Genomic DNA, 16,161 nt, shown 5'->3' on the forward strand with positions numbered 1-16,161 from the left:
AATAACACCAAAATCAACAAAATGATTTCAGTATACTCATGACTCAAACCCCAGATTGATTTCTCGGGGTTGAATTTGCACGTGTGCTTATTTGTGGTTTCAATAAACAGGCATTTCATAACTCTCGCAATGTCTTCTTTCACCTAAAGAAACTATGCTTCTGCTTTTACAGGAAGGGAATTTTCGTGTTCATATTAAAGTCGTACATATTTAGCTTTTCCAAACATAACAAAAGGATGCTGTGAGAAATATAAAGAAACACTGAAACGTTCACTTCGCCTGATTAAATAGGAGAAACAGTTTGGATGACCTTATCAAAAACCTTACCAACTCTACACAGCCTCACGACACTACACAATGTTTTATAGCCTCTCGTAAATTTGCTCCTGATTTGGGCAAGTTGGTATGAAGGCTGTGTGCTCCATCCCAGGGCAGTCTAATGAATGCCTGGAAAGCCCCAAGTCATTGTGGTATTATTAATTAGAGCGAGAAAGAAAAAAGGAAAGAAAGAAACGGAGAAAAGTCATTAATAGTGATTGTGTTAGACAGGGTTCTCTAGAGAAACAAAACCAGCATGCTTATGATTAGATAGATAGATAGATAGATAGATAGATAGATACAACATGAAGAAATAAACAGCTCATTAGGTCACAGAGCAGTAAAGAAGGCTCGTTCAACTCACAAGGGCTGCTGGGTGCAAGTCAATGAAGCAGACAGATAAGTCTTCTGTTGAGCAATACAGGCGGTCTAGCCACAGGCAGCAAACAGCAGGGTGGGTCACCAACAGTCAGCCAGATGACAGGATCCGACAGTCCCCAGCTCAGGTGATGTGTACACCAGCAGTGTGGTGAAGCAGGTCTTGAAGGAACCTCAAACTATAGTGACACGATTCACATGTTGGGTGTCCCATAGGCAGTGTAGCTTGAAAGTTGAGGGCAGAGAACTTGCACACTGGACCGATCATCAGAGAGCAAGAGACAGAAAGATGAGGCTCGTCGAGCCATTTGTCTCTTTTCCCTTGACATTAAACTGCGACTTTATTAATCCCACATGTGTTCATTGGTCAGGTTGTCACAAGAAACCTACCTATCACAGTGATCTAGATCGTTGCTCAAAGATGGCTGGTGTTCCTGGTTATCTGATCTTCAGAGGTCAGAGACTGCACAGCCAGCACTGGCTGACAGTCATGCCCTGAGCTGCCCGCAGGAGAAAGAGGAAGAGACCAGTAGATCTGCCAATTCCAACTTCTTCATCGAGCAGCGAACAAACCCACTGTCATCGAGTCTTTTCCAACTCATGGTGACCCTAGAGCGGGGCAGAACGGACCTGTGGGTAGAAAGCCAGTCTTTCTCCAGTGGAGTGGGTGGTGGTTTCGACATGCTGACCGTGCCGTTGGCAGCCCCATGTGTAAGCACTGTGCTACCAGGTCTCCTGTCTCTTCATCAAACAGAACTTCCAGAAAGCCTATTCTCTGATGGAGGTGCCTTTGTAAGGCCATGCTGTCTATTTGGTGGAATTTCACTTGTTACAATAGCAGCTAAGTATGGCGGGATAAGGCTTTGAAATACTGGTATATTTTCCCCATGTTTCGCCCACCCACCCTACTTATGTATTCAGTTTTGCATTTGTTGCCTTAGTGAAGGGATTCTCAGCAGAAAGGAGAAATGAAAGAGAAGGAGGAAATGGAGAAGAGAGAGACAGTTTGATGCTTTCCTGGTAACATCGGAGGATGAGTGGGGAAATTGGTTCATGCACCACTTGATATTGGAGAGGTTGGGGCTTCGAATCCACCCAGTGGTACTTCAGACCTCTTTTTTGTTGCTTTAAGTATTCTTTAGTTTAAAGACTTCTTGCACATCGGTATCTTCTGATGAAAGTCCCATGACACTGAAGTGTCTTTTGAAAGTGTAAGTTAATGACGTTTCAGAACATTTCAAGGGGGGGCTTTTGGACCAGGCAAAGCTGCTGAGTATTATTCAAAGGCACAAACTTGTTTTGTTTTTAAAAAAAAACTGTTTTATTGGCATATAATTCACATACCATACAGTAGTAAACTCATATTCAAAAGAGTTGTACCATCATCCCCATCAGCAATTTTAGAGCATTTTCTTCATTCTTGTACTCATTGTAATCAGCTCCCCTTTGCCCTCCAGCCTCCCTTGCCATACCCCCCAAGAAGCCATCAATGCAGACACTGTCTCTTTAGCTTCAGCCATCCCTTACTTCATGTATAGAAAAACATGTAAATGATACATACCAAGTTTAGTTTTTAGATGGTGTATGCTGCCCTCCTCTGCAGACATTGTACTTTGGTCATAAGATCTGGTGGCTTCACATGCAGGGTGATGCCAGGTGCTTGCTGTGTAGAAAGAAGAAAAGAGATAAAGAGAGCCACACAGGACACTGGGTGGTCAGAAGCCAATTATATTCAGCAATTTTTGGACCCGTGGGCAAGGAAAGATCATAAGTCAGTCTCTGCTAAAAAAAAAAAAAGAAAATACTTAGATGCCCAATGGCTGCTTTAGAGAAAGATGATTTTTAGGCAGGCAAAACATACAACGTGTTTTTGTGATCAGATTTAGTATTTGCAGTGAAACGAGGGACGGGAGCAGAACTCGGCGAGGCAGGAAGGAAAATCACCACTATGCACATTGGTTGGCAGGAGCCATTGCATGTCTCCCTGACTATTTGAGAAAAATGCTGCTTCCAAGAGGTTACCGTCTTTTAATACACAGATGGGTTGCCACGAGTTGCAGTCTGCTCTATGACAACGGTTGTGTTGTTGTTCTTCTAGAGGAGGGATGGCAAGGGCTGAGGCACAGCCAACATGCTGAGGGAGAGATCTGCTGAGATAAAGCTAAACTTCCTGTTCCCAGAACCAGAAAAAAAAAAAAAACGGTTTTCCTGTAGGTATGACAGATATGGGGGCAAAAAGGGGTGATGAAAGAGGAAATCGTGCAGGCTCTGATGTGGTAAGGACCTTTGACAGGGGCAGGGCCCTGCAGCTGCACGGAGGTGGGTCTGGGGTGGCAGATTGGGAGATGTGTGATCTGGGGAGGAGAGTGGACCTGACCCTTGTTTCCCCAGTGAAGCACAGAGATTGAGTCAGACTTGAACGTATAGGAGAGGCCTGGGCCACACTTACCTGTGTCCGGCAATGGACAGGAAGAGTAACACGGATTCTGGGAGACCGTGAGTGGCACACAGCATCCAAAAGAGATGCCAGAGAAAAGGGAGTGTCAGCCAGGGAAAACGGGCATCCTTAAAACATAGGAGGCCAGGAAGATACCTTCTCGGCTGGCTTAGGTGTTGTTCTTGTTGTTAGGGCCAAGGCAAGCTCTGATTCAGAATGACCGTGATGTTGCCAGAGGGCGTGATGTCAGTGGGGACTCGCAGAAACACTGTGCACAAAAGGAATGCTGCCAGTTCCCGGCCATCGCACGATTGTTGCGGTGGTTGAACCCATTGTTGCGGCCATTGGTGGTCTTCCTCTTTTGGGGTTGACCATTTCAAAATCTCTACCAAGCATGATGTCCTTCTCCAGGAACGATTCCCTCCTGATCACATGTCCACTGTTGTGCCGTCGAAGGAGCATTCTGGCTGTACTTTCCAGACAGATCCGTTTGTTCTTCTGGTAGTCCGTGGGATAGTTGATCTCCTTGGCCAACTCCACAGTCCAGAGGCAGCAATTCTTGTTCCTTATTGATTGGCCACCTTTCACAGGTATAACAGGCCATCGAAAATACCGTGGTTTGGGTCAAGACATCATTTCTTGTAAGACTTTAAAGATGTCAGGTGCAATAGACTTACCCAATCAGGTATGTCATGTGTTTTCTTGACTGCTATTTTCATGGGTGTTGATTTAAGTAAAAGGAAATCCTGTACATTTCTCGGTTTATCATGATGTTGCTTACTGATCAAGTTGTGAGACTTGTCAGTTTCTTTCTGTGCAGGTGTCATCTATGCTGCAGGCTTTGATCTTCAGCAGTCAGAGCTTCAAGTGCCCCTCCCTTTCAACAGCCACAATGGCATCGTTTACCTATGGCAAGTTGCTATTGAATCTTCCTCTAATCTTGATGCCACATTTTCCTTGGGTGAGTACAGCTTCTCAGATGATTTGCTCAGCGTACAGATAGAATATAACCTTGACACCCATCTTTCTTGATTTCAACCCATCCTGTGTCCACGTGGTCTGTTCAAACAACTGCTGCTTTGCATGGGTACGGGTTCTGTATGCACACAATTATGTGTTCTGGAATTCCTCATGTGCAGTGTTAACCATAATTTGTCAGGATCCTTTGCATAGTCAATAAAACACAGGTAAACACCTTTCTGGTATTCTGTGCTTTTAGCCAAGATCCAACTGGCATCAGCAATGATATCCCTTACTAGTCTACTTGGACTAACACTCACCCCGAAGGCATTCAGTTTAGGCTCCAGGGGTCAGCAAACCCAGCTTCCTGAGTAAAGTGCCCAGAGGCACCCACTCCAGTAAGTCTCAGCCCAAAGCATCCAGTTTCCACTTCAGTGGGTCCGCAAGCAAATCCAACTTCCCAAAGTAAGTGCCCAGAGGCACCCCGCTCCACAAGCCATTCTTCTGCACAAAAGCACCTGGCGTCCCTTGCTCCCTGCTTTGGGAAGTCCATCAGGGTGTTCCAGGCTCTTGCTCCTGGTTCCCTTGCGGTTCCTCCTCTAATGTTGTAGCTGTCATCTGATGCAGGAGGTTCCCTGCACAGGAATCCAGAAGACATGCTCCACTCCTGGCTCTTGCAGGTAAAGAGATCCCTGTCCCCTCCCCTGCTTCTCAGAGGGCTCATTTTATACACAGCAGGAGGACACTCCTGGGAATCCTGATCACAATTGCTCTCATGTGAGTTCTACCGGTATCTTCCCCAACCTACTTACCAGAGCCAGGCAGGGAAAGGTGGTCTGGTGAGAGCCCGTGTGGGACACAAGATTTTCCCCAGCTTCTCTCCCCCAAATATATGCCAGACATAAGGCACCGCTTACAGCTAATGGTAAATGATTGTCAAAGTCATTTCCCTGAAGGTATCAGCCATCCCATCCAGAGCAAGGAGACCCTTTTGTCTGTCTCACCTTAGGTGGGGCTCATTCCCTGCTGTGAGGGACAGTGCATTGCTTCCTCTGAAAGCTTATAAACCAAGTCTCCAGCTCACCAAGTCCCTCTGCCACCATGAATTTAGGATCCGCCCATCTTGTCACATGTGTGTCCTTAAGTGCCCTTCATTCCTCCTCTTCCTGTAGCGTGTACACCCCTAGATTGTCCCCATCCCATTAGTGTATTACCTACAGTACAACCCCTTCCTGTATAAGCCTTGATTTTAAATAAATAGCTCTCTCTTCTTCCCTCTCTTCCACCTGTGCTGTGCGCGGACCTGGCTGGTGAGATCATGGCCGTCCAGGAGGTGAGCATGCTACCATGAAATGTGTCTTGTTCCTTTACTTTACCTTTTCTTCTATCTCTCTTGTTCTCTATCACTTTACTATAATCTTTTTATATCATAACCATACAATTGCGCTTACCGGATCCAAGATAGTGTGAGGGACTGGCTTTCCCCACAAGCCAAAGCCTTTGGCTTGAAGAGCCTCATTAAACAATTCACTGCCCTTTCAGTGGGGACTTTGAAATATGTTCACAAATTTTTTATACTCTTTTCAAGAGGAAGTGCCTAATTGTCCTCTCCTTGGCCATAGGACAGACTTGATGACTCACAATGAATAATACAATGCAGACGACTAGACTCCGAAAGAAGCTGGTTTCTCACTCTGTCTTGAATCTCTCCTTCTGAGGAAGGCCTGCTGCCATGGCAGGAGAAGAGGCCCATATGGTGAGCAAATGGAAGTGAGTCTATGTTCTATAAGTGAATCTGTCAGTCTCAATCAAGCCTTCAGATGACTAGTCCCTGCTACCAGCCTGACAACATTTCTATAAGGTACCCACCCCAGTCTCACAGCGGGAGACCAGACCTAACCAAACATGCAAAGGCCAAGCTTCTGTTCTCGCTGCAGTAAGTTTGACTAACCAAGAAAAGGTTCAGAAGCCTTCTCAGGAGTTTGTTGAGTCTAAAAAGCAGGAACCTCTTATTGAAAGAGTAATCCAGTTTTTATCAGGAAGTTTGTACCGAAGGAACTATAGGATGTTTATTAGGAAAGTCCAACCTAAATTCTGAAAGTGTTCTGATGGTCACTGGAATTAGTGATCAGGATTATGAAAAGGAAATTAAGACAGTGATAAAATCTGATATACCATGTTTATAAAGAAGAAAAATTGCTTAAGCCAATTTTTGCTTTCTTGCATTTCTAGAGTTAAAACAAGGAGTCTTTTGGAATGCTGTTGTGGGGAAACAACAGCGCCCTCACATGGAATTAGACATTGGAGGAAAAAGGTTTTAAAGCTCTGGCTGTTGGGTCATTTCCTTAAGGCATCCATGAGGACCTAAGACCCGATCCACTAACTTGCTCTAAATCTAGCTCAGAAGGAATGAGAGGAATTAACCAGATCAAAATATTGCAAGATTGTAAAATCTTACAGTATAAAGAACCTAAAAGGCAATGCGGCTTAATTGAGCCTGTAAACCTGCTGGTAAACGTAGAGAAAAAAACAAGTTTGGTAAGTTACTTCAAGAAGAGCTGAACAAATTTATTAAGAATTTTTTCAGGCTTTCAAATCATCCTGAGTGTGGTAAGAAATTCTCACAATTAGTCAGCTCTCTTGATTCTCAGGGCTGGGAGCCTATATTTACATAACAATGAAGTCTATCTAACTAGTTTTACTGGTTCAAAACCTAGCAAGTTAACTGAGATTGCTAGCAGTGCTTTAAAATCTCTATCATTACAACCGAAGGGGGAGAAGAGAAATCCTATTTGTGACAAATTTCATTTGGTCATTTTAACTAAAAAATCCTTTTCCTTGTTAAAAGCTTGCAACAAAATTAGAACAGATAAGCACATTTTCACTTCTACAGAGAAAGCTGATCCTAAGAAGTCCCAGGAAGACGGGATTCATGTTTGGGATCCAGGTCCGTTTATCACCTGGAGAAAGGACTATACATTTATATTTTTGCAGAATAAAGCTGATGGACTCTCTTTAGAAGGACACAACCACGTTTGGAGAAAGATGGACAAGGAAGAGATGAAGAGACCACCCAATATTAACCATGATTCTGTTTCCCGGTTGCTGATACCCCAAAGAGAGGGGCTGTTTGTTTATGTTTTCACAGGCAAAGAAGATAGATGGATTCCTCTTCAGGCAGCAAGGCTCAGAAGAAAGGAGCGAAGCTGATACTGTGACCTGACCCTGTCCTGTAACTGAAGTTATCGAAAATGTCAAGAAGACCTTGCAGATTCTTGAGAATGGTGATTGCTGCCTGCTGAAATATTTCTTACATTGCTGATGCTGTGTAAGGGACACTCTGGGACTCTATCATAACTGAGCATTTTATACAATAGTGACTGGATTATTACAACAGACTGTTCTTCTGCTAAAAGATCAAGATTTTGGACTTGTCAATTAATAGTAAAATGTGATTGGAATGTAACTGATTTCTATGTAACCCCTTACCTATATAATGTAACCTTACTTAATTGAGATTTGATTAGAAAACATTCCCAAGGGTTTAAGGGAAACATTTCTTTAGATGTTAACCAGCTAAAAAAGGATATTTTCTATACATTCAAAGACAGACCCGAGGCGTCCCCTGGATATGAGTAAGCAACTGGTGGGTAGCATGGAAGGATTGGACTTGTGTGTTTGGGATCAAAGTATTTCTCCTAGCCTGGGTTCCAGCCTAACAGTGCTGCTCATAATGATAATTTTTGTCCTGGCTTTCATGAGCTGCTTCTATAGAAAGCGAAGGCGTGTGAAGGAAAATCATGCAGCTTCCATGGCCCTTTTGAACTTTGTGCACAGAGCAAACACTGTGGGGAGCAGAGAACGGAAATACAGTGTTTAAGGATGAGTCCTTTAGTCTCACGCTAAGAAGCCTGGCAGGCTAGCTTTTGAGAGGTGGAGGGGACCTGCACCCTTGTTAGTTGTAGGTAAGTCCTAATTCTTTAGACCTGGTCCGGACCAAGCAGCCCCTTCTACCGCCCTCTCAGAAAGACGGATGACCTGCTGGACTTTTCAGCCCCTGCTTCCAGCATTCTGTGAAGCTTCTCTCTCCGAACAAAGTCCACTTAGCCCCTTCCCCCAGCATTCCAAAATGCAAGTTTGCAACTAGCAAGATAATTCACTCACAGACATCCTGACTCAAGGTCTTGCAGCCGCAGGACTAAAAGCCACCTTCCCCTTATCAATGCATATGTCCTTGGCACGGACCCTATATAAGCCCCACCGCCTCACTGCCAGGTGCGATTTCCTGACCTAACTTGTTGGGTCTTGGAACCTACCCGGGAGCTCAGGATGCTCCTGTCCCTTTCTCTGCTCTCCCTTCCCTCCTGGGAGCTCTTTCCCTGCCCTAATAAAGCAGCTCTTAACCTCCTCATGTTCTTTGTCTCAGTTCTATCTCCGTTCTGGGTCTCAGTGTTGACTTCTCACTAATGACATTCTCATGATATTGTTCCCCACGTTATCCACGTATTTGGTGCTGACTCGAGGTTGCCTCTCACAAGCACATAGCTGGTTGCTGTGTGGCTGGCAACTTTAACTATAGAAGCAGACATTCCTATCGGCTCTATTTCTTCCCACCACGACATCCACTCCCTCTCATATCTTCTTCCAATAGCAGATAGGCATAGGGGGCTTTATCCTCCTTGCCTGGATTCAAAATGTTTGCCATAAGCCTGCATTTTTTGGCTATATTAATTTGGTCATTAAATTTGCCTTCACAACTTTCAATGTGTAGAAAACAACCGCTTCGCCCCTACGACTCTTTTGAATTATATATATAAAACAAAAGGGGGAATTGTGGGATACAAAAAGACTGTTTCCAGCTCAGCTCCTTCATTTTACTCTCTCTCTCCTGCCCTGTACCACCAAGAGGAGCTGAGGTGAGCATACTACTTTGAAATGTGTCTGGCTCCATTATTTCAATCTCTCTTGTTTTCTATGACTTTACTATAATCTTTACTTATTATCGCTGTACAATTGTGCCTACCAGGCATGTGATGATTTGTTGGGGGGTTGGCTCCTTTGATAGCACATCTCAGATAGATCACAGGTGAACAAAGCAACTTCCCGGAGTCCTTGTCAATTCACTCAGTAACAGTGCCCAACAAAAACACCTACGAATGATTACAGCAGTTTCTCAAAGTGGGAGAAATGGAGACCTTGAGACGGAGACTTCTTTGCAAGGATCGTGTGAGGTCTAGATGCTGATTCGATGGTAGCTCCAGTCCTGAATGCAACAGAAACCACAGCACCCCCCCCCCCCACTCCGTCTCGCCTCCACCCAGCTCCTTGTTATCTTTAAGTCTACTTTCAAAACCAACAGTCGTCGATCAGAGTGTCAGAGTTTGGTGGATTACACATTGCAGAGAGGCTGGAAGCTGTGCCACTGGTATTTCAAATGGCACCAAGGAGACCCCTGGAGAACAAGTTGCAGTTCAACACAAGCTAGGATCTACTGCCCCAAAACAACCTTCTGGATACGGACCGACCGTTGACACAGTGCTGGGAGATGAGCTCTTCGGGTTGGTCGGTCCTGTGGACTGACACCATAGCCCCATTCAGGGGCTCAGTCACATCACAGATCACGGAGATGACGCAGAGCTGGGTCATGAGTCACGTTTCCTTACGCTCTCTGAAAGGTCACTGTGACTTGGAGGCGACCCCACAGCTGTGAACAACAACATCCACTCGCTCAAGAAACTATTTGTTAAACAAGAATGTCATTGTCTTTTATGAGTATATAAAATCCCAATTACACAGAACCTCTGCACATAGTTAGAAGTTACTGGACAGCAGGATGTCATTGCCAATTTCCATTGAAGCTGTGTGTGCCCAAGTAAGCAGCGGATACCACGGGTTAGTACAAGAACAGAACATACCTCAGGCTCTTTTATCCTCCGGGGGCTACTAAATGTTTCCACCTCCTCTCATAAATATTCTCGTGCGGTCCCCTTTATGGGGTCATTTGATGCAAAACAAACAAACTAACTCTTTTCCCGGTTCAGATCAACTAACATTTATAGGAAACCTACTATGGGTCAGTATGGGCAGCGGAAAGAGGAAGACCTTCCAAAAAAATGGATTGACCTTGATGGACTCAGTCATAAGCGCAGCAGTGCAGATGGCTGGCTCAGGCCCGGGCAGTAGTTCATGCTGATGCACAGAGGGCCCCCATCGGCACAACAGCAGCTACCATGCATCAGACTTGGTGCTAAGGAGGTGTGATGTGTAAAGGGGAAAAGGTTAAAACGAGAAATCTGAATCAAGTGATTAAAACCTTATCATTTGCGTTCCTTTTTAAAACGCTTTGATCTGTATATATATATATATGTATGTATGTATATATATGTATATATAAAACTAGGGCTTATCTCTTGTATTTTGTTATTGTTGGTAGCTTTCTTGAATCTCTGCTATGTGTATTTTTGTATGTTTTTCAGTGTAGGCGAACCAGGATGGGTGACTCTACAGAGATAGTAACTAGATTAAGGGACCCTGGTGGGGGCGGGGGTGTTGTACAGCATGGGAGGTGGGGGTGATGGGGGGCTGATGTCAAGGAGTACCAGAAAGGAAAAACTCTTGAAACGGATTGTGGTAGTGATTGTACAACATTTCTGGATATGACTAACAATTGAATGATATGATGTCTGGATTATGTCTTAATAAAATGCTTCTGCTTCTTTTCTTCTTCTTTTTAAAAAGGCCAAAAACAAAGAGGAAAAAGACTTGGTATCTGCCCTAGGATTTCTGACAGCCAAGTTCAGATTTGTGACTGAAAGGACGGCCATGTTCTGAACAGAGTCAGTAGATGCTTCTGAACTTTCAGTAAATTTCTATTAATAGACTCCATCCGTCTTTTTCCCGGGACCATCTGATTTTAATCCCATTGCCCACGTCACAAAGAGCAGAGATGTGTCGGGCCTGAGCAGTCAGTGGAGTTGGGACACTGGGAAACATGGGTCAGAGGAAAGTTCCCCTGAATTTTGAATGCAGGTGGTATTTGGGAAGTGGCATTCTTTCACGCTTAGTGTCGTTGTTATCTCACTTGATTCTGAGACCACAGAGGCAAGGGAAGCGTAACACACCATCACTTGTTTTGTAACTGCCATTTCCTTTCTCTCTAGTCCCAGGGTGCTGTCTTGTCAACGTGGATGCCTTTTGGTTAGACATGCTGTTCTTTCCTGAGTGAGACTACCAACTGGAAACACAGAACTGCTTTCTCCAGTGAGGAATCACATCCATCGGTGTGTGAACTCGTAATAGGGAACTAGTGGCATTTCCTGAGCAGGAAGCTGTCTATTTTGGTAAAAGGGTTTCCCCTTCTGCAGGTTTCACACGTTAATACGGATCTTGTTGCATGCCATCCAAGTGGAACATGACCTATGCTGGGTGCTGATTTCAGCTTCCTACTTTTGTGTGTCTTCTGGTATTTTCCCCTGTGCTCATCTTGTCATCCCGTTTTCAGACAACACTGCAGGCTTGGTGTGAAGGTCAGCCCTCACTTGGTTCAGCATCTCTAGCTTGCACAAGGATGCAGCACAAGCTTAAGACGTTATGTTAGAGCCAACGGGTCAGTGTTGAGATGTGAGAAGGGAAACTTGGATTCTAGCATGCTCATGGGAGAGAGAGGCAGCGTGTTCAAATATGTGCTGCACTGAGAAGAGAGAAATTCAAGAAAACAGATGGCCCTGATTTGGGTGGGGGATACCAGTTGGGGTGTTAACAAGGTCAGTAGTCTGAAACCATAGCTGCTCCTAGGAAGAAAGTTGAGGCTTTCTACTGCAAAGAGTTACAGTCTCAGAAACCCTTAAGGGCAGTTCATTCCTGGCCTATAGTCTTACTATGAGTCAGCTATGAGGGATTTTTTTTTTTAAGTTTGTGGCAGTTACATAATCTGGTGTCAGTTTAGGACTTGAGGATTCAGAGTGAAGGGATGGGGTCTAGTCTGTCAACTAGATCATAGCCTATGAAGCCTCTGTATGGGCATGGCTTTCTCCTGAGAATTCTAGGAAATCTGGTTTTTCTCCTTGGAGGCGGGAGTCTCTCTCTCTGCTCACTTCCTGTGAAATATCCTTGAGAAGCCACATGGACCTACCCTGATGCATCCAGAAACCTGGACCTGGAGAAGCCACATGGAGACCCCTGCCAGCTCGGAGGTGCTTACAATGCCACTGGATCCACGAGACTTCCCACCCAATGGCATGTGATCTTCCTTCATTCGGCGTCATTGCATGTGTTTCATGAATCAGAACAGGAATTTATAGATTGGTATCAGACATATGGGCTAATATTGGACTTGTGGACTTGATCTGGACTGGGCTGGGATGTTTTCTCAATGTTCAAGTACCCTTTATATACCATTTATATACCCTCTCTTATACACATGAGTTTCTATGGATTTGTTTCTCTAGTCTACCCAGACTGACATAAAGTTGGATGTATGACTTATCATCCAGAAGAACATTTTTGAAGGTGAACCAAATAAAACTGCCATCAAATGTACTCTGAGATTAAATTTTTATGGGAGCAGAGAGCCTCATCTTCCTCGTACAGAGTGACCGTTAGGTTTGAACTGCTTCTATATTTTGGTTAGTGGCGCAACTACACAAACAGGACTCCTTTCTGAAGGTGCAAAGGGGACTGTTCTTGGGGCACCAGTAGAAATCTGCTGGTTTAAAAGGATTAGCTACTGTCTGTGAAGATCCAGGGTTATCTGCCTGGGATCATATCAATGTGCAGCAGAAGTCAGTTTTGTGAGTTGTGAGCAAGACCACATCCTTTTGGGCTTACGTCAGCTCTATTTAAGTACCAATTAATCTCATTTTCTATTTGCTCTCAATCAGCTTCAAAGAGCTCTGCCTGAGCTTGGAATGCTAACTGCTCCCTGAGCCCCGCCAACAATGAAGACCCCCCTGCTCTGTCAATCATTATTGTATAATCCATAAGAACTAGTCAGTTGAATTAATCTCAGAGGAGTAGATGATAAGATTCTTTCTGCAACATTTAAATTGTGTCTGTCTCTATGGTTTGGGTGACCTGAATGACAGTCCACCTGCAAGAAGCATGCAGTTCTGTAATTAGTGTTTGTAGAAGAAACCCAGGATCCTTATCACGTGAAAAATAATAATATTTGAGTACCCACCAATCAGCTAAGTTTCTGGAAGGATGCTTTGAGACTCAGGAAGACTCACTCCCGTCGAGTGGATTCCCACTCAGCTGTGGCCCGCTGGGCCAAGGTGGAACCGCCCCTGAAAGATTCAGAGACTGTAACTGCTTATGGGAGTAGAAAGCCTGTTTCTCCCGAGCAGCGGGCAGCTTTGCGGTTAGCTGCGCAGTGATTAAACCACTAAGTCGCCAGGACCCTGTCTCTGTTTCAAAACTTGTTCTCTGTTCTTAAACAAACAACGTCGTTGCCATCAAGTCGATGCCAACTCATAGCAACCCTATGGGACAGGGTTGAACTGTCCAAGTGAGTTTCAGGGGCTCTCAACCCTTCTCAGGAGTAGAAAGCCTGGTCTTTCTCCTGTGGAGCGGCTGGTGGTTTTGAACTGCTGATTCTTTTAGATGGCCGTCCATCGTGTAAGCGTTCCATCGCGTAAGCATTACGCAACCAGAGCTCCTTGGTCAAAAATATTAATCAGGTTCCATCAGTCCAGAGCAAGGACCCTACATGTGTGGGTCACAGCTTCTGAAACGAAAAAGGCAAGGATAACTATAGGGAGCACCAGGATGGAGTATCTTCCCAGCTTCCGTCTGTCCAGTGTGTAACACCTTTTTATTATTGAGTGGACTGAATGCTTACTATCCATTCAGCTCCTTTAATGGTTTGTCCCTTCCGCTCCTGCTCTGCACGCTTCATTTTAAGTCACGGAGAATCAAAGGACCTGTCCAAGGTGGTTAGCAATTTGGTTTAGTCGCCAAGCCGGACCCCGCTCCCGGCCCGCCACTCCCCGGCTCGTGGCCCGCGGGCCTCGACTGGCAGAGGTTGGACCGGAGGCGGCGCGTTCTGCCCGTGTGCACACGACTGCGGCTGCGCCGGGGGCCCGTGCCCGCACGCAAGATGGCGGCGGCAGCGTCAGCGGCCTCCTGCCCTTCTCCATCATGGCGGCGGCCGGGCCGGCCTCCCGGGGCGCCGGAGTCATGTGACCCACACAATGCCTGAGCGCCTCCTACGGGCTTCCCAGCAACGCGGGCGGAGAGCGATGACCGCCGCCGCGGGTTCGGCGGGCCGCGCCGCGGTGCCCTTGCTCCTGTGCGCGCTGCTGGCGCCGGGCGGCGCGTACGTGCTCGACGACTCCGACGGGCTGGGCGGGGAGTTCGACGGCGTCGGCGCCATCAGCGGCGGCGGGGTGAGCGGCGGGCGGCGGGGAGGCGCGGGGGGCGCGGGGGTCGGCCCGTCGCGCCCCACAAGCCCCCGCGGCGCGGCCCTGCGTGGCGACGCGTCGTCGCGGCGGCCTGCGCCGGGTGTCCACACGGGGGCCCGGAGACCGGCTGTGGACGCCGGCAGGTGGACTTCGGGCGGCAGCCGGGGGCGAACGTGGGACCCAGGGAGCCGGCGACTCCCTGACAGGTCTAGAACGCGAGCCCCCCTCGCCCCGGGGACCCCGGGTCTTGGCCGCGGAGACGGCACCCCGGGAGGGTCGCGTCAGAAACGGCCAGGGAGCGGGGAAGAGGCCTCGGCCCTTTTGGGGAGTGGGCGACACGGACCCAGGGCCACTGGGGCGTTTTCACAGGGCCAGCGCCGGACAGTCCGCGGGCAGCGGGAGAGGGGCTGATGGCGGGGTAGTGGAGTAGCGGTATCCCCCGTAGCCTGGACAGTTGCCCTGGGAGGGCGAGGCCCAGAGGGTCATTTGCCCCCAAAGGGCCAGTGCCCAGCTCTGTGTCAGGAGGCGGGAGCTCTGAGTTAATAGCTGTCACCCGGCTTTCATCCTTTCCCCCGTTACCCTGTTACCTTTGTCGTTCTGGAGTGGGGGCGTGAGCAATTACATAGGAACACACACACCATGGTGGATTCTGACTATAGCTTTTGAAAGCTTGTTCCAGAAGACTGAGGCTTTCAGAGAATGAGGGTTTTTGTCTTTTATTCATTTCATTTTAGAATAGCCCAGGAAAGTGTTTGCACGAAAGTGTTTACACGTTGGGATGCTAACCATACGGTCAGCAGTTTGAAACCACCAGCCCCTCCGAGTGAGGATGATGGGGCTTTCCATTCTCTGAAAGATTTTCACTCCCCTCCCGTGGAGAACGGCCCAGGGCTTCTGTTATTAATTAAGGGCGCTGGAAAGCCTCCTGGCTCACCCTTGGAGCCGCTCGTGGTTTCCAACCAGTGACCTTTCAGTTAGCAGCCCGCGGCGGTAACCACTAGGGTGAGAGTCAGCGACTCCTAGAGGAAGTTCTGCCCTGCCCTGGAGGGTCTCTATGATCAGAATCTACACGATGGCAGTGCTTTTATTTGTGTGGTTTTTTTAGATTTACAGAAAAGTTGTAAAGGCAATACCAAGAGTTCCCACACACCTTCGCTCTCCTCATTACCGACATCTCCCATGATTAGTGTGGCACCTTCATCACCACCGATGTCACTCTGTCAGGGTGCTGTCATTTGTCCCCGAGGCCCCGTTTCTGTTCCAGGAGCTCATCTGGGGTCCCTCATGATGTTTACTTGTCTTGCCTTCTCAGGCCTTTCTTGCCTGTGGGACTTGGGAAGAAGCATTCTTTTTCTGTTCGTATGAGCACAAAGCCAGCCTTGTGCAACATGGTCAGTAGGCACAGCACTTAATTCTCCTGGCTCCTGGGTCTTACTGGGGAGCTGTCTTCACAAGAGGCATTGTTCTTAAACCCCCGCCAACATTTCCTGACCTCTGCCCAAACCCAAAGCCAGTCTCGTCAACGCTGTTGACCCCCTGTGGGTTTCTGAGACTGTAACTGTTGACAGGGGTAGAAAGGTAGAAAGCCCTGTGCTCCGTGCCCATCTGCTTGGTAATCTCTCCTTTGCCTTTGTTTTGTCCCCCTCCCTTTGCGATCTCTGTGTCCCT

At 47.0% G+C, this 16,161-nt stretch overlaps 1 protein-coding gene across 3 annotated transcripts in view; it reads left to right on the forward strand.

Annotated features, from left to right (window-relative positions):
* The first annotated feature begins 14,290 nt into the window (after positions 1 to 14,290).
* Positions 14,291 to 16,161, forward strand: part of GALC (galactosylceramidase) — a 60,160-nt gene continuing 58,289 nt past the window's right edge. Inside the window, exon 1 of one of the 3 annotated variants that reach the window (XM_075532371.1) lies at positions 14,291 to 14,478. In XM_075532371.1, the coding sequence (XP_075388486.1) occupies positions 14,332 to 14,478 (147 nt within the window). In that variant the 5' untranslated portion in view covers positions 14,291 to 14,331. Of the gene's footprint in view, positions 14,479 to 14,612; positions 14,700 to 16,161 lie in introns of those variants that run through there. The other 2 variants (XM_075532370.1, XM_075532372.1) reach the window with 2 other exon arrangements.

This window comes from Tenrec ecaudatus, chromosome 14 (assembly GCF_050624435.1).
Source record: "Tenrec ecaudatus isolate mTenEca1 chromosome 14, mTenEca1.hap1, whole genome shotgun sequence".
Taxonomy (NCBI): Eukaryota; Metazoa; Chordata; class Mammalia; order Afrosoricida; family Tenrecidae; genus Tenrec; species Tenrec ecaudatus.